The 21870-nt window shown below is 40.0% G+C and overlaps 1 protein-coding gene across 1 annotated transcript; it reads left to right on the top strand.

The window, feature by feature from the left end:
- The first annotated feature begins 17711 nt into the window (after nt 1–17711).
- LOC134209772 (uncharacterized) lies at nt 17712–18551 on the top strand. Its single transcript, XM_062685807.1, has one exon. The coding sequence runs from the start codon at nt 17712–17714 to the stop codon at nt 18549–18551; it is 840 nt and encodes a 279-aa protein (XP_062541791.1).
- The last annotated feature ends 3319 nt before the right edge of the window (nt 18552–21870 follow it).

Below are 21870 nucleotides of genomic sequence, written 5' to 3'. Positions count from 1 at the left end.
TCATCGAAGTATAGAAGCTGTGCTGTCTAATTTGGATTGGGAGCAATTCTGGATCCAGACGACGTCAATTTCGCTGCACAAACTTTTTCGCACGTCTTGGCTTATGTTATACATAGGCATGTCTCGAAGAAAATCATTCGAGATGGTATGCTGAAAAGAACGAAGAAGGCCGACCTCAAATAATTCATCAAATATGGTACAAATATGGTCAATCGAGCAGGGAAATCAGTCTAGTCTCCGATCACATCCGAAATCCTTTTGGAATGACGCAAATAAACAACGCAAGGAGGAAGGATTTCCATCATCTATCAGCGATTCCATGAAAAAACGAATAGAGTCGAAAAAAAAGTAGAAGGTTGTATCCGAGACACGATTGCCAATTGGACGTAGGATTACGTGAAGTGTAAAAGATTTTATTTTGAAATTCTGAATGTGTTCCCTGGCGTTGATATTGCGGACTACGCCCTTGATATGTTGGCATTGCCCATGGATTTAAAGGTATTGTTTAATTCTCCTGATACCCGCAGCCGCATGATTTTCATGGCCATATACAAAATATGCTCCGGTCTCGCGCCTCGCCGATCCCGCATCTCGCTAGTAGCCATCATGAACGCTGTCACATGGACTTCACGGTTGAAGCATCTCGGATGTCCAAGATAAATATTGTCTATCCGGAACAAAGTTAGAACGCTTTTTATACCGAAGTTGGATTTTTTTTCCAGATACAAGCAACTTTCCCAACTTCGGAAGTGGTGCGCTGGATTCGCCTGAAGATGCGTTAAACAACGCATCAATTAGTTTGACATATAAAACTTCGGAAGAAAGTTCGGTTCGGTGGTGCTACACCGACAATATCGGGGAATGACAGCTCCTCAGGTTTCTGATTTTGTGCCGGTGCAAGTTCCAGACACTTGTCTTCATTCCACATGAGTGTATGTTGCTGTCCAATCATCATTTCTACCTCGTTCATCTCGTCGACGACTTTAAGGAATACTGCCCTACGGTCCTCCGAAATATACGTCCGCTCTGTTTGTCCGATCGCAGCCTAGTTTTTTCATTGAAAACAATTCCATTCCGCTTGTAGAGCGGTGTAGTAACCAGATAGTTCAGCCATGCTTTAACGGTACCTTTATTCACGGCAGCCCTTACTTTGCACCGTTCAATGTGGAAAAACGATCCATAAAAAAATGAAAAACGATCCATAAATAACATCTGAATGTTCCATAAAACGCTACCATAAATCCATAAAATAGTTTGAGAGATTCCATAAAGAATATTTTTATGATCCATAAAACTTTGAAAAATGATCCATAAAAACTATATATTGATCCATAAAATTTCAAATTTGCGCCATTTATATCCTGATGATGATCCATAATTTCAGCCATATGATCCATAATTTTGGTCAAATGATCCATAATTTTGATAATGTGATCCATAATGCTTGGAAAGAAGGCCAATGAAACTATATTAATTGATCCACACATTTTATAAAATCTATGGATCATTTATCAAAATTTATGGATCATGTCACCAAAACTATGGATTTGAACAAAGTTATGGATCAAATGGCCAGAATTATGGATCATATGACTAAAATTATGGATCATATTACTGAAATTATGGATCATCATCACGATAAAAAAATGCGCAAATTTGAAGTTTTTTGGATCAAAATATAGTTTTTTATGGATCATTTTCCAAAGATTTATGGATCATTTGTCATATTTTCATGGGAAAATAGCAAGAATTGTATTGTTTTTCTTGGCCATGTTAATGGAACATATTTCCCAATTAATTGCTGAACTTTAGCTTAGTTATGGATCGAAAAAATATTCTTTATGGAATCTCATTAACTATTTTATGGATTTATGGTAGCATTTTAAGGAACATTCAGATGTTATTTATGGATCGTTTTCCAGTTTTTTATGGATCCGTCTTTATCGTTTATATGCAAAAGTATGTTTTGCCTTTATTCACGTAGCCGGACAAGTAGCTTGAATTGTGTATGAAGTGTTTCTTAATGCACACGTTGATAGCATAGTCGTCATCCAGTTGGCGGGGAAGTTCGCCTACCATCTGGGCCACGTCGACTGGAATGTTCATAATTTGGCCGATAATTGCCAAACTACCTGTTGCATGTTAATGAAAATAGATTAGGAAAATCATATATTTATATGATGTTTATATAAATATAAATAATAATAATATAAATATAAATATAAATATAAATTTTTAAGTAAAATAACTTTTCCATAAACCTGCAGTATGCCGCAAACGACAAAACTGCATGAAATTAATCCTGGGAGACACCAGTCTTGTGGTAAGTAGGTCCAGTGGAGGCAAATTGGACGGAAACTTGGGATATGTAAAGCCATTTGATTGCGACAATGTGGGAATTGATCCGCGGTTCAGGCTTGTTCGACACGTAGCAAACATTTAATATGATAGTTATGATAAGAACCAATTTATTTTCCACAATGCGCCTGTCCAATCACAAGCAGCAACACAGCTTATGATTCGTACTATGAAAAATATTTGTCTCGGCTCAATCTTCTTTCGTGTGAAATTATGATTCTGAAAAGAACCCATTTGTTTTTAGTAATGCACCTTCCCAATCACAAGCCGCAACAAAACCAAAGCAGAATGTAGAGAAAATTTCATTTCATTGTAACTGACAACAATGTCAGCTACTCGATAAGTTACCGTTAAAACGCGATAGACACCATCCATACGAATCAATTTTCGAAGCCTCCCCCTCCGAAGAGCGCTTGCGCTGCTACCGACGCCAAGCGACAATAATTTGCACTTTGAAGAAGTAAAAGAAGAAGAAGAATAAGGAGAGTCCCTGGTTATGTACGAAAGCACTGGCATCGAACAAAAGAAAGGCGGAGCAAGCAAGCCGATGCCAAGCGATTATAATTTGCACTATGAAGAAGTAAAAGAAGAAGAAGAAGAAGAAGGTGAAGAATAGGCGCTGGTTATGTACGAAAGCACTGGCATCGAACGAAAAAAAAAGGCGGAGCAAGCAAGCCGATGCCAATGATGCTCCCAAAGGGGCGGGGCCTTGGACTCCATGCAAACGTATTCTGACCAGCCGAAGTCTGGTTTTCTCGGAAAATCGGCAGGACAATTGCATCGCAACGCCAATCAGACATCACCGGCGGTGGAAAGGCTGCGGAGAAGGCAACAGCAATGATGGTTGCTACGGGCGATGGCAGCAACAATAATTGCTACGAGCGGCGGCAGCAAGGCTCACAGAAACATCATCAAGGGCGTCCTATCGAAGGCGTCGAGCATTATAAACAGCCTCGTATACGACATCTTCGTGCGTGTCGCGCTGGCCAAGCCCGCCGTTTCGGAGGGTTCCAAAGTCGTCACCAAGTAAGTCAGCTCCTAGTGAATGAACGAGGAAGTAGCTTTACTTGAAGCGGCCCTTTTCAGGGCCACAGTCCCACTCAAAGAGGAGAGTAATTTTCGTACCGCGCACGCCGGAAATAAAAATTTTGAAATTAATTTCCACTACTGATGCCACTATCAGCCAATTTATGGCTTGCCGCTGGAACACGATAGACGTCATCCATTATAATACATTGTTTTGCAATGTCTCCATGCAAGGAGCGCATGGGCTGCTACCGACAAAGAATTTTGCCCATCACCAAGTGATTGTGATTTGCATTTTTTGCAGATTTTTGTCTCGGCTCAACCTTCTCTCGGTAAAAAGATGATTTTGTTTCCAATGACGCGCCTTTTCATTAATAAAAAGCAAGTATACCGAAATCAGAATCTTGGGAAAATCTCATTTGAATGCTAACGCAACTCAATGATGTGAGACGTCACCATTGTTTACTACCCGCACTTTTACTGCTATCTATTCCAACTTTCTACCGTCACCAAGCAGTTATGATGTACAATTTAAAGAAAGTATTTCGGCTCTACCTTCTCTTGTGTACAATGGTAGATTTGACAAGAATCGATTTTGATCCACAATGCGCCTTTCTAATCATTCATAGACTAAGGCAAAATGAACTCCCTCAAGAAATTATGACGTTTGAGCGGGTCGCATAATGAACGCAAAATAAACTTTTGTTCGAGTGGACAACTCGCTCAAATGTCAAAATTCATCGGGTGAGTGAATTTCATGAACTTCTGCATAGGTCTATAGCAAACAAACGATAGTCCGTACCTTGCGTAAAAATTTCACTTTTCTGCTAAATAGCCACTATTAAGAAAACATTTTCAGTGGCGCCACTGATATCCGGGGACCGTAATCGTTGCCATTTTTGCAATCAACTCTTTCTTCTCATAAAATTTTGGTCCAGAGAAGAATCGATTTTCTTTCCACAATGCGCCACTAACAGTAACTAAACGATAGTCCGAAGATTGTTGTTTTTGGCAATGGCCTCTCGATGTTCTGCTTTCTGCTGAGACTGCTGCTACGGGCGTCATCGTTGTGCCCGCTCTCCGAGAAAATTTAATTGAACTGAGGATTGGAGTCGAGCCCGTAAGTTGCACGATTTTGATGTCTGTGCTAGCGATGCACATACGCGATTGGTTGGTTTAGCGATTTTTCAGTGCCTAGTAAAATTCATTTTTTTAATAGTTTAGCACCTTGAATGCATTTTTTCGATAGTTGGGCAAAATCTTAAAGAGTTCGTCGATCGATTAACACCAAAATCTTTAAAATCGGTTGAAAGACGGCTGAGTTATTAACCCATACTTCCTGACCACTTTTGGTGACGGTCTCAGATTTGAAACTGCAGAATGACCCCCCTATGTTCCGGAAAGAAGTAATCCTACGTCAAAAGATCTCCGATTTTGCTTAAAATGTGTATGAATGATCTCTACCGAAAATATATAGATCCGTGTTTTTTGATTCGCTCTTGGGGTGGCCATTTTCAAAATAGGGTGGTTAAAAAACGGCGTTTTTCGCAAATATTCCCATTCTACGAAAAAAGCAGCAAGCTTGACGTCAATAGCCGCCGGGGCATTACTTCATTAAGCGCTGTTTCAAAACTACAGTGAACTCTCCCTTCCTCGATATTGAAGGGACCATCAAGTAAGGGAGATATCGAGATAGAGAACACAATAATATTATTTTTACCAAAATATCAAATGGTCGAAAGCCATTTGGCAGAATATTGAAAATTTCTTTTCTGATTATGTAAAGTAAGAAGTAAGATGTTCGAAATGAATAGTGAAAAGTGAGAAATGATGTTCGAAGTGAGTACAGAGTGGTGAGAAAGGAATACTGAGTAGTAAGATGTGTGCAGTAATAACATGGAAGTGAGTAGTGTGAAGTGAGAATGGGAGATGACAAGTAAAAAAAGAGAGTTGTGAAAGTAGCTAAGTGAGAAGTAGGAAGTGAATAGTGAGGAAATTGTTGGAATGGTTAGATATAATACTGAAGAAGGAAGAAGAAAGAAGCAAGAATAAGGAAAATGAAGAATAAGAAAAAGGAATGAGGGAAGTAAGAAGATGAAAGAAGGAAGAAGAAAGAAAAACAAAAAATAGAAGCGAGATAAAAAGAGAAGGAAGTTGGCAGAAATAAGGATTGAATTAAGACGATGAATCCGAGTTCACCAAACCTCTTCACTGACTCGCGATGAATATTCACCATTTCTGCAGATTTTGTTATTTTATGGAACAACACTTATTGGAATGGTATTTTTTATATTAGATCGTTCAAACCAAGCCAAAGTTAATAGAGGAACATAAGGCATAGTGAAAAATATGTCGGTTGGATCAGTCAATAACAAAATCAAGTATATAGCGGGACTGAATTGTATGTATGTATGTATGTAGTTAGCCACCATCCTGGGTAGAGTCTTGCTCTGCATGCGGTTCCACTTGATAGTAAGGTCAAATTTCAATATCATTTTGAATTCAACAAATTGCTGTATGAAGGGCCAAAAATGGGGGTGGTGGACCTGTAAGCAGAGACACTTACACGAAACCCACGGGGAAATGAGAATCTCCTTCCAGCAGAATGATCCAACAAAAATAATAATGAAATTTGCAATACTTGTCATGCTTTCCACGGGATGGTTTGTTTGAAGAAGGGCGCGTCAACTGGTTAACAACTGTTGGAGATAAAAGTAATAGGCGCGGACGACTAATACTCTCCTTCCTTGACTCCGATTGGCTACCACTTCATTGCCCAGTTGTAACTTCATTGATGCCCTGATGCACCCTCCCAACCCCATCTCATACATTTGCAATCAAATCAGTAATGTAATGTTTAGACAATATATGAAATAGTGATATGGTAGATTATTCTGGAAAGCTATTGTGCTCCAATACTTTAGGTTATAATTAACTACTTCATGTAATCACAACGTAATAATACTGTGGTATTTCGGTTGAAGAATACCCCTACGACTGGACCTCGGGCCTGTATCGGAAAAATAATCCCTGGCGGCATAAGAAGTCGTTAATCCTTTGAAAAATATATATATATATATAGATAGATGATCAATAAAATGAATTTATTACTATTTATGGGAAAATTTACCCATCTACATAGATGTTATAGTACAAGTTTTCCCTCGACTCCGGTAGGCACTCCAATCCATTGTCTTCCAGTTGCAACTTAAACGATGGCCTATTGCTCCCTCCCAACCACAAATATACATGAATGAATGTATGATAAAATATTTATTATTTGCGGCTTTTCATATCCTTTATTTATTAAAAACTAGCCGACTCGGCAGACGTTGTCCTGCATAGTAGGCGAAAATACGCGTTCTTAACTGCCCATGGGATCCTCATATATGCCAATCAGTATATGATGAAAGCAGTTGAAGTGAATATAACTATATTATTAATTTCGATTAATATAATGGAAGTTAGTGCTCCATACTTGATACAATTTAAGAATATTTGGAATATAGTAAAAATATGAAATAATTGAAAAAAAAATGAATATATTTAATTTCAAAATATGAAAATGTGTAAATATGCAAATATGAATATGAAAACATGATAATAAGAAAATATAGAAATGTGGAAACATGATAATATGACGCCTCACTATGCCCAAATATTTGCTTTTCATAGTAAAAATTATCAAGCCTCACTCGGGGTGTCCTCAATCTGACTCTTGATTATAGAAAAACTATTTAAATTTGAGAAAAAGATACCGCTGTAAACAAGAAAAATTTCTTATATTTTTCGATGGGAAATGGTAACATGGAGGATTGTTTATCTATTTTCCGGAAAACTTCGCTACAGAGTATCGAATGATGCTATGAATATATATATCATCAATCGATAAGAGTTATTCATTTAATGACTGTTGTCGTGAAATCCGACTGAAGTTCACACAAGAATTGTTCTAACACGTACCTGTTGATTTCAATTTATGGTGTCTGAATCCAAGGAATATTTGTTTTATTCGGCATAATAACTAAATTATTTGTTTGTCAATTAAATTATTTTATAGATAATTTTCCTAGAAAATGCCGCAAAAAAATCAAGCACAATATTTCTTATTTCACGAACATTATAGATGTACATATATGATAAATAAAAATCAAAGGAAATACATATGAAGTTTTAGATTATCTGGAAAAAATAATATTTCTAACCTGCAAAAATAATGTTTGATTAGTCAGTAGTATAAAGAAAGTCAAACATTTTCTTATAAAAAAATATCTCCAAGAATAACAAGATCTTGTATGAAGTACGTCAATTATTTTTTTGATTGAAAGATGTTTGAATATTTATGGATAAAAGCGATTAATAACTGATATGAATATTTACTGAATATATAATGCGCTATTTTAGGAAGAATATGTATTTACTATGCAAGTTAAACCTATGGCAATCAAATGCACCACCCTCTTTGCCAATGATAATTACCAAAACTCCTTTCATCCTCTACGACATAGGTAATTGCCAGCGGCAAATATGTTGAAAGGATTGGCACATCGCTACATAAATTTGTTAATTGAATGAAGTATACTGCCACTAACCGCAAGTCGAGCTTATCTGGAAAAACGTGCAAATGAGAAAACTGCTTGCAAAGTTTTTGTAATTTTTCTCTTCAAAAATTGTGTATAAGTAATTTTGATCAGCTCTAAACGTCACATACCAAAGATTGTTTGAATATTTAATGGGGCATAGTGGCTACAAAGTGAAAAACTCACTTGCCGTGTTTTAAATCGCAATGTGACTGACTTGCGATTACTTTTCACCTCAATGAGAAAAGTAACCGCAAGTCAGTCACATTCCATCGAGCAAAACTCAAATGTGTAAAAAAATAATAATGCTCTAATAACAAACATGGTGAAGCATGCAATCTACACATTTTGAAACTCTTGGATGCTTTGAAACCCACATCGCAGATTTTCGTGATATCGTGATGGTAGTCCGTTATACTGCCGCTAACCGCAAGTCGAGTTGTGCTCGTTGTGCTCGTCTTGCGGTTAGCGGCAGTATAGGCATAATATAAAATCGGTAATGTAGTATCGATATCAAAACTCAACAAGTATTTCTTTCCGCAACATTATGAAAGTACTTCATTTCCCGCTTAAAAATGAAAGAAAACATATATGCTACACACCTTTTACTACTAACAAATTTATTAAAATTAATTATTTCAAACTTAAATTAGGGTAAAATTAGGAGGTATCCGGAATTTTAAAGGAAGTTTTTTTTTTTCAAAAAGTCTCCTGACAGTCCGGAAGGATTTTTAATTCAAGAAAATTTCTAAGTATTTTTAATCCAAGAATGTCTAGAGGCTCAGGAACCAATAATGTTTAGGCTTTCCAAGAAATTAAATGTTTTGAGCGTTTTATGATTTTCCTAAAGGTAATTTCCAGGAAGTACGCAATGGTTTCTTTTAAAAATATTTCTGGATTCTCAAAAGAATATTTAAAATTCTATATGACTTTATGTAGAAAATAAAGATTCTTGAAATCTGCTAATATGATTAATAAGAAGTTTATAAAAAGTCTTAGTTATAAATTCTACCAAGTTCAGATAAATTGTTAGAAGTGTATTGTAAAACCATAATCATCTCTAATTCCACATATCTTGTCCGAAATAAGACCCGGAACTTTAGAGCATTCTTGAACGATCATAAGATTTCTAAGTAATTTGTAATTCGATCCATATAAATTTCTGAGGATTTCGGAAAGTTAATGATCATTTCTTGAAATAAGTAGCTTTGAATTTCTGTGGTGTGTAATTCATGCTTCTTAAGAATCCCGCTACGTCATGTCAGCTACTTGTCATTTTGTCCCAATGCCCACCCATGTTTTGACACGTGGACGTGTCTGTAAGCATGACTATCATTGGTTTTTGCTCTCATTGAGACCTGATGAGAATACAAATAGTATCAATTTTATTGTAAATGATTCTTTTAGCTGATGAATCTATTGATAAAATCATTCTCAGATTTCAAAAATGCGCTCACCGAGCAACCCGCTTGTGATTTTGAAGGATAGCATCGCGACTCATATGGATAACATTCGGAAATAGGTTGATTGTATCTTATTCTCATCATTTAATTTTATTGGGTAAATGGTAACAAACAATGCGTAAATGTATCAAAGCCCTGAAGTAAATCAGTTTAAAATCCTACTCATTATCTGGGTGAGAAATTAAAATGATTTCACAATAGTATTGCTTATTAAGTAAAATGGGAAGTAAACATCACCTTAAAAAAATCTTTATTATCATAATCCAAAACATATTTGAAAGAACAGTTGCTATATGTAGCGTGCAAGTTTCAACACGTTATATTGTGAAAAAAAAAGTGAAACGATGGATAGCGTACTTAGTGCAACGTATATTCCTCTATCCATCAATTTTCATTCATCTTCAAATTCAACCAACCAAACTTAAATGTGTACACAAGGTTCTTCCGCATTTTTCTTTCGAAATGATTTGTTTTTGTATTTGAGAGGTGTTCTGAGCACATGTATTGAACAAATATGAACTGTTTGTATGACATTTTACGAAAGGAGTATACTTTTACTCGATGTGACTAACTTGCGGTTACTTTTCCATATGGGACAATTTGACTTGGTATTTTTTCCACTTTTCTAGAACAAACTTCTCGCGTTGAATAGCATAACGCATAGTACATGTGAAAATAAAGTGATACATGATAATTACTCAAAATTGCCAAAAATTCAGATGTGCTCGACTTGCGGTTAGCGGCAGTAAAATTGTACTCACCTTATCGTATTCTTATATTCTTACCTCCCACTGAAACCATTTTCTTACTGATCATGTCCTTAAATTCGCATTCCTTGACATAATCATAGTTCTGGAAAGCTGTTCGATGTAAACCCACATCCGAAGGTTTACTCTCCCGGCAACAATAGACGAAAAGCGGTTGAATTTCGCGGGAGTTGATCGTCGAGCGTTTCAGGTACTGCAAACGTGGACCCTTAGCTGCAAACCAAACTTTCTTCTGAGCCTTGCCAAACTTCCTCTAGACCGAGGCATTTTCTACCAGAACACCAAACATTTGTTCCGATTATACTAGCCGAAACTGGAATCCCAAGACATTTTCTTTTTGACGCGGAAGAAAAATCGACTTCACAGCACGACTTACTTTGATCGAATGTATATAGCGGGACTGAATTGCGTAAAAAACAGCAAATTGAATTCTCTTTATGGGATAAAACTTAAACTTTAATGAAAGAAACTATTTTTTTCTTAACAGTCCTGTGAGACAATGTTCCTAATTTGTTGAAGGCAGCAATGAAAATTAAGTTTTCAAGAGCCATTTTCAATGCTGGACCACACAAATAATTATAAGATTTAGAAAAAATATTTTTTCGAATACAATCTGAATGGCTGAATGGAGTAAGCCGAAACATTATTTAAAAAAATGGAAATTGTGTATTTTTCATCACCAATAAAAATCAACAAACCAGAAAATATAATATACAATATGTGATTTCCCAGCAAAAACTTCTTTTAGCAGAAGTTTTCTTTTCAATACTTGTTTTCAAAATCCTGTATGCACTGCACAGTCACAGTCATTGAAAGTCTTATTTCTAATTTGGTACAAGCATGTCTAGAACGCCAGTACACGAGCTACTCGCAAGTAGCCTCACACCTCGGAAATATTGTCGATGGATTTGTTCCTAAGTGTTTTCAATTGAATTCAACGAGCTTCAGAAAAAGAAAATTAAAATTTTAAATACATGGGAACTGAAACCGGCGAAAAATTTTCTGATGCAGCTCTTAGGGTTTGTAAGTGACATTGGATTTCATGACCCAGACGAGCTCGGTAGTCTAGTGGCTACCGCTTCTGCCTTATAAGCAGGATGTCGTGGGTTCAATTCCAGGCTCGTCCCTTTCCTACATTGTATTTCTATCTTAGTTCTTTCTGTGTTTCACGTTATACCAAAACGATTCCTACTGTTTATAACCTTCCACACAATTCCAAAACCTCCCGTGGCCTTTATGAGAGGTCGTAGAGCTCTCTGCATCTTTCTTAAGTAGGTGTCCAACAAACCATCCTTCCCCTTCCTCAGCATTCGCAAGGACGTGGCCAGGACAGATCTCGACTATTGGAGAGTGCATTGCTTCCATCTTAAAGTTAGTGATTAGTCCCAAATCAATATCTGTGGTAACGGATGAAAGTGATGCTACTCTCATACAATAGTCTTAGTTTGTACCACCTACGAATTTGTGCGAACTGCTAAATGCTAAATGCTAAATGCTAAATTGGATTTCATGACCCTAGAGGCTATTGGGCTTCAGTATATCTCTTTGAAACGAAATTGTGTCATATTTCAACTAGCTGCATTGTAATCGACTGTTTGAAATGGATTGTTTGAATGAAATGGAAATCCTTGCTTTTGATAATGTGTTCGAACAAATACCTCAACCCCAGATTAGGATGGCAAAAATTAGTATAAAAAAAATCATTTCAATTTTTTGATGAACCGACCTCTTATTTCATTCTATTTGATGCCCTGATGTTCTGGACAAAATTTCAGCCAAATTGGTCAACGCTTGAGCGGTACTCAACTCATTGGAAGTTTATCTGGAACATTATACGGAGAAACATTGAAGAACAGTGATTTGACGTTGGAGGGAGGGGGTTACAAATTGTTACTTTTTGTTGCATAGCGGAAGCGGATCAAAAACTTTGATTTTTGCTTTACGTAATTTGTGAACAGACCCTTAGTTAAAGCTATTGTTTTTAGATATCTGCCAAGAAATCCGAAGTAAGCTTTGGTATAATGTAGTAATAATCGAAAGAGAAAGGTATTTTCTTTTGCACATACGACCTATTCTCAAAGCACTCTAGACTTTTCACTTTTCGCTTTTCACTTTTCACTTTTCACATCTCCCTTCTAACGTCTCACTTCTCACTTCTTAATTTTCGTTTCTTACTTAGTACTTCTCTCTTCTAACCTCTAACTTGCCACTTCTCGCTTCTCATTTTTCACTTTTCACCCCCCCACCTCGCAGTTCTTATTTCTTCAATTTCTCACTTCTAACTTCTTACTTCTCACTTTTCAGTCCTGAGTTCCGACTTTTCACTTCATACTTCTCACTTTTCTCTTCTCACCTCTCACTTTTTACTTCTTATTTCTCAATTCACTTCACTTCACGTCTAATTTCTTATGAGATGTGAAAAATGTCTTGTCACACTTCATGTAATTCTTATAAGTCACTTCTCATAACTCACTTTTCAATACTCGCAATATAAGTTTTTTCAAACTACTCGACCAAACGGCATTCGACCAAATGGCCCGACATCGTAGGGGAACTGCTCCGTTTTCCATCTCACTGTACATATATTCATCTCATCGCAAAACAAAGAAATACAGCACCAATCTTGTCGCTCCTTTTTGCTAACATGCGTGCTCACTGCTTAAAAAATCACAAAAATAAATAACAAATCAAATACCTTTTCATTGCTTTGTTTTTGATGGGATGGAAATGAGAGCTATGAGATGAAGTGCCGAACTGTTCCCCTATATATTGTGCATCTGAACTGATTCTAAGATTGACAACATCGATTTAGTGAGTTGAAAATGCATTGGGAAATTACTTAGGGGCCATCCAGAAACCACGTGGTCATATTTTTGAAGATTTTCAACACCCCCTTCCCCCATGTGGTTTATCGTGGTCATTTAGCTGACCCCCCCTCCCCCCCCTTTGACCACGTGGTTTTTTTCAAGTACAAAAAAAATTAAAAAAAAAACCTTATATAACTAAAACATATGGTAAATGCGATCAATTTTGAAGATGGACAATTTTAATTGATTCAAAATCAAACTAAACCCAGCATGGAAATTATAAATTTTCATGACTTCGAACATTTTGATTATGTTATCAAGTTGTAATGTGTATCAGGTATTAGTATATCTAGAACTCGCACACCTTCAATGTATTAGGATGATACAAAAAAATGTGGACTCGCGAATATGTTATAAAAATTTCGAGAAAAATTTGTAATGGTTTAGAAATATTCCAAAATATCCCTATATTTTTTTTATTTCTTTGTTGGTGATTTTTTAAAAATAATTATGAAGCTCATCACTGAATATCCCTATAGATTCCTAAGAGTATTTGAGACATTCCGTAGCTCTGGAGGTATTTACTGGAAATTCTTAAGATATATTAACCTCAGCGAAGCGTCTGAACTGAACTGAAGGTTTTTCTAAGGGCATACAAGTTTTATTCAGAATCTCAAAACTCTCTTCATTATGCCAAGATTCTATGATTCTAATCAGAACCGTAACACAATGTCCTTAATATTCCTTTGCATAAACAAAAATAAATTAACACTTTTAAAACCAAAAATTGCAAACATAAAAGAAGAAATTTCCCTAGAGAAATGAAAATGTTCTACGGAAAAAATACAAACATTCCATAAATAAATCAATATCAGAAAAAAATTATTACAAAATTTTCAACAACATAAATATTTTTTTTTTAACAAAAATTAAAACCTTTCTACGAAAAAATCAATAAAGAAAGAGCATTGAAATAAAAGGAAATTTTCTGTTAAAGAATATAAAAACCCAGATTAATCCACCTAGCGGTGATGGTGCCTTTCTCGACCTTGGTAAAATGTTTTGTCCGTTCTATGAAAATCGGATTATTTCGGATGTCAAACTGCATCGCGAGTGCTGCACGACTATGGCATAGATGCGCACCACTCGCGATGCAGTTGCAACATCCGGAAATGCCAGAAAATGCGATTGTCGCGAAACATCGGTTCGGTTCTCGACTTGATCTACAATATGCTAATAAGAATTTCGACAATTTTTATCCTTTTCCAATCTTTTTGACGTACATACCTCTGTTTTATTTTACCCAGTCATATATTTTAAGGATATTACTTTTTGATGTTTGTTAAACTGAAGCTCCGACTACACAAAAAGAAAACGAAAATGTCATTCCCATCAAGCGAGCGGAGGGCAATATTTGTTATGATATAAATATCATGACCGTCTTTCTGCCAAATTCTCGTATGAAGAGGGAGGGAAGTGTATCAGTGTGGAAGCATCCGACAGTTCGTTTTCGGAGAGAAATTATAGCCTTTCGGAACAACTTTGTTTCACAAGAAAGGCAAAAATGGTGGCCAATTTCTAAGGTAATAGTCCAATCTGGCCAATTTTCAATAGAAAATAATAGAACAGGATTCCGCGTCCAATGCAATTTGTTGTGAGTAATTGGATCGAGGGTAAGTGCATTAAAAGTGAACTAGGCTTTTCTACAAGCTTTTTTATAACACAAAGTATTTTGGCTATAATTTCTGTGCCCATAGTCCGATCTTCCAAATTTTCAATAGAAAACAATACGACAGGATCCCGCGTGGAATGGAACTTGTTGCAAGTAAATCGTTTCGGAGGATAAGTACCGAAAAAGTGAGCTAAACTTTTCGCACTTTTGTTGGGCGCATACACACACTAAGACATCATCTCAGTTCGTCGAGCTGAGTCGATTGGTATATAACACTATGGAACTCAAGGCATTCTGTAAAAGTTTGGTTTTGGAGCGAACATATAGCCTTTTTGTATACTTTTTAGGCAAAAGGCAAAAATGGTGTTTCGGCCATAACTTCCGATCCCATATTTCGATCTGGCCAATGACCAATAGGACACATTGGGACAGGATTATGCGTCGAATGCAACTTGTTGCGAGCAAATAATCTGAAGATAAATGCCTAAAAATGAGTGACATTCTTTAAGCGATTTTTTCGTAAACGTTTGCATTGGAATCTGCGTCGAATGCAACTTGTTGCATGTAAATCGATCAAGGTTAGGTGTCCGAAAAATAGGTGACATTTTTTTTGTGATTTTTCTATTAAAAAAAAGGTAGTTTGGCCATAACTTCCGATCCCATAGTCCGACCAGGTCAATTTTCAATAGGAAACAATGGGACAGGATCCTGCGTCGAATGCAATTTGTTGCGAGTAAATCGGTTGAGGATAAGTGCCTGAAAAATTAGTGACATTTTTTACGCGATTTTTACGTATAAATTTGTATTTTAGCCATAACTTCCGACCCCATAGTCCGACCTGGCCAATTTCCAATAGGAAACAATGGGAAAGGATTCTGCGTCGAATGCAATTTGTTGCGAGCAAATCAGTTGAGAATAAGTGCCTGAAAAATGAGTGACATTTTTTACGCGATTTTTACGTATAAATTTGTATTTTGGTCATAACTTCCGATCCCATAGTCCGACCAGATCAATTTTCAATAGGAAATAATGGGACAGGATCCTGCGTCGAATGCAATTTGTTGCGAGCAAATCAGTTGAGGATAAGTGCCTGAAAAATGAGTGACATTTTTTACGCGATTTTTACGTATAAATTTGTATTTTGGTCATAACTTCCGAGCCCATAGTCCGACCAGATCAATTTTCAATAGGAAATAATGGGACAGGATCTTGCGTTGAATTCAATTTGTTGCGAGCAAATCGTTTGAGAATAAGTGCCTGAAAAATGAGTGACATTTTTTACGAGATTTTACCGTATAAATCTGTATTTTGGTCATAACTTCCGATCCCATAGTCCGACCTGTCCAATTTCCAATAGGAAACAATGGGAAAGGATTCTGCGTCGAATGCAATTTGTTGCGAGCAAATCAGTTGAGAATAAGTGCCTGAAAAATGAGTGACATTTTTTACGCGATTTTTACGTATAAATTTGTATTTTGGCCATAACTTCCGATCCCATAGTCCGACCTGGCCAATTTGCAATAGGAAACAATGGGACCAGGATCCTGCGTCAAATGCAATTTGTTGCGAGCAAATCAGTTGAGGATAAGTGCCTGAAAATTGAGTGACATTTTTTACGCGATTTTTACGTATAAATTTGTATTTTGGTCATAACTTCCGATCCCATAGTCCGACCTGGCCAATTTCCAATAGGAAACAATGGGAAAGGATTCTGCGTCGAATGCAATTTGTTGCGAGCAAATCAGTTGAGGATAAGTGCCTGAAAAATGAGTGACAATTTTTACGCGATTTTTACGTATAAATTTGTATTTTGGCCATAACTTCCGACCCCATAGTCCGACCTGGCCAATTTCCAATAGAAAACAATGGGACAGGATCCTGCGTCGAATGCAATTTGTTGCGAGCAAATCGGTTGAGGATAAGTGCCTGAAAAATGAGTGACATTTTTTACGCGATTTTTACGTATAAATTTGTATTTTGGCCATAACTTCCGATCCCATAGTCTGACCTGGCCAATTTCCAATAGGAAACAATGGGAAAGGATCCTGCGTCGAATGCAATTTGTTGCGAGCAAATCGGTTGAGGATAAGTGCCTGAAAAATGAGTGACATTTTTTACGCGATTTTTACGTATAAATTTGTATTTTGGCCATAACTTCCGATCCCATAGTCCGACCTGGCCAATTTCCAATAGGAAACAATGGGAAAGGATTCTGCGTCGAATGAAATTTGTTGCGAGCAAATCGGTTGAGGATAAGTGCCTGAAAAATGAGTGACATTTTTTGCGTCGTTTTGTGCGCACACACACACACACACACATACACACACACACACACACACACACACACACACACACACACACACACACACACACACACACACACACACACACACAGAGGTGGGAGCTCGGGACTTGTTCCCGGGCGCCAATGAAAAACCACCACTTGGCGTTTCCCTCGGGAGATGACCGGGCCCTGGCACCAGTTTACTGGTTCCCAGCCAGCCCAAGCGGAATCTGCCTAGGGGACGTGGCGGAGGTTTGACAGTGGGCTCTGTTGAATCTCTACAAAAAACCACAGGTCTATAAGCAGCTCTGTACAAGCGACCCGTGCCGCTTCCAAAGCACTTAAGCCCCATCAATGGGAGTGCCAACCGGCACATTAGGATCGATACCAGTAAGGTCCTAATTATGGTATACTGGTCATGGCTTACGATAACGGACAAAATCTGGATAGTGGATTGGAAACGACGATTTTGGGCTGACGGTCGTGCTGTTCTACTCCCTGAGTAAGGAAGGGTGACACCGGCTTGAAATGGCGAGTGGGCCAACAGCACGGCCGCCTCCGTCCCGGTAAAGCAGTCCTCCGAATACGTTCAATACTCATCCACCAATTTTCTTGGTGAGTACTAGGCTCGGTTGAGATTTTCCCGATTGCGCGATCGGCTCTGAACACGGCCATATAAGTGCGTCCGTGTCAACCCTCGCATGGACCTCACTGCTTGCAAAGACAATCCATGGATCATAAGCGACTACGTACGATGGGTGGAGACAACGGTTTGGAGGAAGGACCCTATAGAATGAGTAATCCAATAAATCATACAGAAGCAGACGCAGGAGCGGCAAACCCGTTCGCCAGTAGTGGGCTGGTGAGATCATATGTAGCAGTAGTGCTACATCAACAACAACAGCAGCAGAAGCAGGGGCAACAGCAGGAGCAGCAGCTGGGACAGAACGAGTTAAACAAGCCTCCGCAAAAGCCGAAAATAGTGACAGCAAAGAGATTGGTGGAGGAGCTCCACAATTTCGTGGATGGGAGGAACAATGTCCATAAGGAGATTAAGGACATGGTTCACAAGATACGAAAGGCGCTAGTATCGGCAGTAAATGAATTCGATACCGCAGTGTTGAGGGCCGATGCAGCGGAGTGCGCATTGGCGCTGACTAAGGCTCCTGCTGCCTTAGCTCCGCCGGAACAGGAACATATCGGCACAGCTGATCCATTACATCCTAAGAAGCAGGGGAAAGAGATGTTAGCTGGGTTGGAGAGTACATCAGTCTCCATGACTCCTAAAAGGGCCAGAACTTCGCCGGGAGACGGGAGGCCAGGCGGTCTCAAGAAGCAAACGCGGGAGGACGCTGCCGCCGTTGGAGGGACAGACGCTACTTCACAGGGATCAGGATGGAGTACCGTAGTTGGCCAGAAGGAGAAAAGAAACAAACAGCTGAAGCGAAAAGAGGCGAGAAAGATGGAACAGAACAAGAAGGAAAAGCCTCCGCCTCGTCAGAAGCCACCGAAGGGGAAGCCGTACTCGTCAAGGCTAACGATGCACGGACGTATGCTGCGCTACTCAAGAAGGTTAGAGAGGATCCGGAGCTGAGGGACTTGGGCGAGAATGTAATAAGGACCAGGCGCACTCAAACCGGAGAGATGCTCTTCGAGTTGAAGAAGGACCCTGCGGTCGATTGCTCGATTATGCAGGAGCGCCTCGCAAAATCGTTGGGCGCAGAGGCGGAAGTCAAATCCCTGACCCCAGAGATGGTGATTATGTGCAGAGATCTAGACGAGATCACGTCGGAAGAAGAGCTCAAGGATGCTCTAAGGTCACAGTGTAACCTGGGCGAGGTGCAAATGGCAATCCGAATAAGGAAAGCGTTCGGGGGAACACAAACAGCGATAATTCGTCTGCCAGTAACCGCTGCTAACAAGGCCCTAGAGGTAGGCAAATTGACGGTTGGATGGTCAAAATGCCCATTGAAAGCCGCCCGCGACTGAATAAACAAGCGGATAGATGCTTCAAATGTTTGGGCTTTGGACATCGAGCAGGGGCTTGTAAGGGTCCGGACAGATCAATATGTGTTTTAAATGCGGGGGAACAGGTCATTTTGCGAAAGACTGCACGCAAAAACCCAAGTGTATGCTTTGCACACCGGAAGAAGGGAATGATCATCAGACGGGTGGCTACAAATGCCTTGCCTACAAGAGGGCGATCGCAGGCCAGCAGTAGTGGAGATAATTCAGATTAATCTGAATCACTGCGAAACCGCACAGCAACTGTTATGGCAGTCAACAACAGAAGTGATGTGTGACATAGCAATAATTGCAGAGCCGTATCGAGTTCCCCCTGATAATGGCAACTGGGTCGCTGATAGAACGGGAATGGCTGCGATACAAGTTATGGGCAGACTGCCTATACAAAAAGTGGTGGAGAGTTTATGTGAAGGATTCGTGATTGCCAAAATCAACGGCATTTACATATGCAGTTGCTATGCACCTCCAAGGTGGACGGTGGAGCAGTTCAGCCAGATGCTAGAGCAGTTAACCGACAAGCTGATTGGACGAGGGCCGATAGTTATAGGAGGTGATTTCAATGCCTGGGCTGTGGGTGGAGCAGCAGAGTAACCAATACGAGGGATACATTCTGCAGGAAGCTCTAGCAAAGCTAGACGTACGATTGTGCAATGAAGGCACCGTAAGCACATTTCGCAGAGACGGAGGGAGTCTATCATCGACATCACGTTCTGCAGTCCTTCGCTGATGCCGAACATGAACTGGAGAGTTAGTGAAATGTACACCCATAGCGATCACCAGGCGATTCGCTACTGTATTGGGCAACGAATCCTGCGACAACACGAAGAAGAGCGACCGTTGAGCAGAAGTGGAAGATGAGAGCTTTTAATAAGGACCTCTTCGTTGAGGCGCTTCGTCCGGACAATAGTATCGAGCACATTGATGCGGCCGAACTGATAAGGAGAATGGTAACGGCTTGTGACGCCGCAATGCCGCGAAAACTGGAACCTAGAAGCAATCGCCGTCCAGCCTACTGGTGGAATGAGAGGCTCAGTGCGCTGCGTGCTGCTTGTCTCAGATCCAGGAGGCGGGCACAGAGAGCGAGGACGGAACCAGAAAGAGAGGAGCGCAAGGCGGCATTCCGGGAAGCTAGAACCGCATTGAAACGAGCAATCAAGATTAGCAAATCAGACTGCTACAAGGAGCTATGCCGAGAAGCAGACGCCAATCCCTGGGGTGATGCGTACAGAATTGTGATGGCGAAGATCAAAGGCCCGTCGACGCCAGCTGAAATGTGTCCAGTAATGCTGAAGGAAATCGTGGAAGGTCTCTTCCCGAAACACGACCTGACTACGTGGCCACCAACACCATACGGCGAAGATGCGGAAGCAATTGCCGAGGATCGACAAGTGTCCAATGACGAGCTGACAGAAGCAGCAAGGCACCTGAAAACGAAGAAAGCTCGGTCCAGATGGAATACCAAACGTGGCTCTGAAAGCTGCGATCTTGGCATATCCGGACATGTTCAGAACGGTACTCCAGCGGTGCCTGGACGAGGTAACTTTCCAGAAATGTGGAAGACCCAGAAGCTGGTGTTGCTGCCAAAACCTGGGAAGCCGCCGGGAATCCGGCCTCGTATAGACCGATATACCTGATAGATACAGTTGGGAAGCTCCTGGAGAGGATCATCCTCAACAGGTTGACAAAGTGTATGGAGGGTGAGGTGGACTGTCAATGATGCAGTTCGGATTCCGAAAAGGAGTATCAACTGTTGATGCAATCCGGACAGTACTCGAAAGTGCTGAGAAAGCGTCCAAACAGAAGCGAAGAGGAGATCGATACTGCGCAGTGGTTACGATAGACGTGAAGAACGCGTTCAACAGCGCCAGTTTTGAAGCAATTGCCGCAGCGCTGCACAGAATGCGGGTTCCCGGCTATCTGTGTAACATTCTGAAGAGCTACTTTCAGAGCAGAGTTCTGGTGTATGACACAAACGAAGGGCAAAAGTCGATGCGTGTTACGGCGGGTGTTCCTCAGGGTTCCATACTCGGCCCAAGCCTTTGGAACGGGATGTATGATGGAGTCCTGACACTGCAGCTGCCCAGGAAAGTGAGAATCGTGGGTTTTGCGGACGACGTGTCGCTAACAGTGATGGGCGAGACACTCGAAGAAGTGGAGGCGTCTGTGACGGAGGCGATAACCACAATCGAGAGTTGGATGAATGGAGTCAAGCTACAGATAGCTCACCAAAAACGGAGGTGCTATTAGTCAGCAACTGCAAAGCAATCCAACGGATGGAGATCGTAATCGGAGGGCATGAAATTACATCGAAACGGTCACTGAAGCACCTGGGAGTGATGATTGATGACCGGCTGAACTTCAACAGCCATGTCGACTACGCCTGTGAAAAGTCGGCGAAGGCAATGAACGCGATAACGAGGATCATGCCAAACGTTGGCGGACCAAGAAGCAGCACGAGGCGTCTGCTAGCTAGTGTCTCGTCATCGATACTGCGGTATGGAGTTCCTGCTTGGGGGAAAGCACTGCAAACCAAGCGGAACCGTGAAAACTAAAAAGTGTGTTCCGGCTGATGGCCATACGGGTTGCAAGCGCGTATAGAACAATATCGTCGGAGGCAGCATGCGTTATTGCCGGGATGTTACCTATCTGCATCGCACTGGAGGAAGATATCGAGTGTTATCAGCGAAAAGACACCAGAAACATAAGGAAGGTGGTGAGAATCCGTTCGATGGCGAGATGGCAACAGGAGTGGGACAGTACGGAGAAAGGAAGGTGGACCCACCTTCTTATTCCGAATCTGGCAACGTGGATAAATAGAAAGCATGGCGAGGTAAACTTCCACCTGACGCAGTTCCTGTCGGGCCACGGATGCTTCAGGAAGTATCTGC

Source organism: Armigeres subalbatus, chromosome 2, assembly GCF_024139115.2.
Source record: "Armigeres subalbatus isolate Guangzhou_Male chromosome 2, GZ_Asu_2, whole genome shotgun sequence".
Taxonomy (NCBI): domain Eukaryota; kingdom Metazoa; phylum Arthropoda; class Insecta; order Diptera; family Culicidae; genus Armigeres; species Armigeres subalbatus.
The sequence above is the reverse complement of the archived record's forward strand: the minus strand, read 5'-3'. Positions and strand labels throughout refer to the sequence as shown.

Coding starts and splice junctions, on each gene's coding strand:
- LOC134209772 (XM_062685807.1), top strand. CDS start 17,712: ATGGGTGGAGACAACGGTTTGGAGGAAGGACCCTATAGAATGAGTAAT.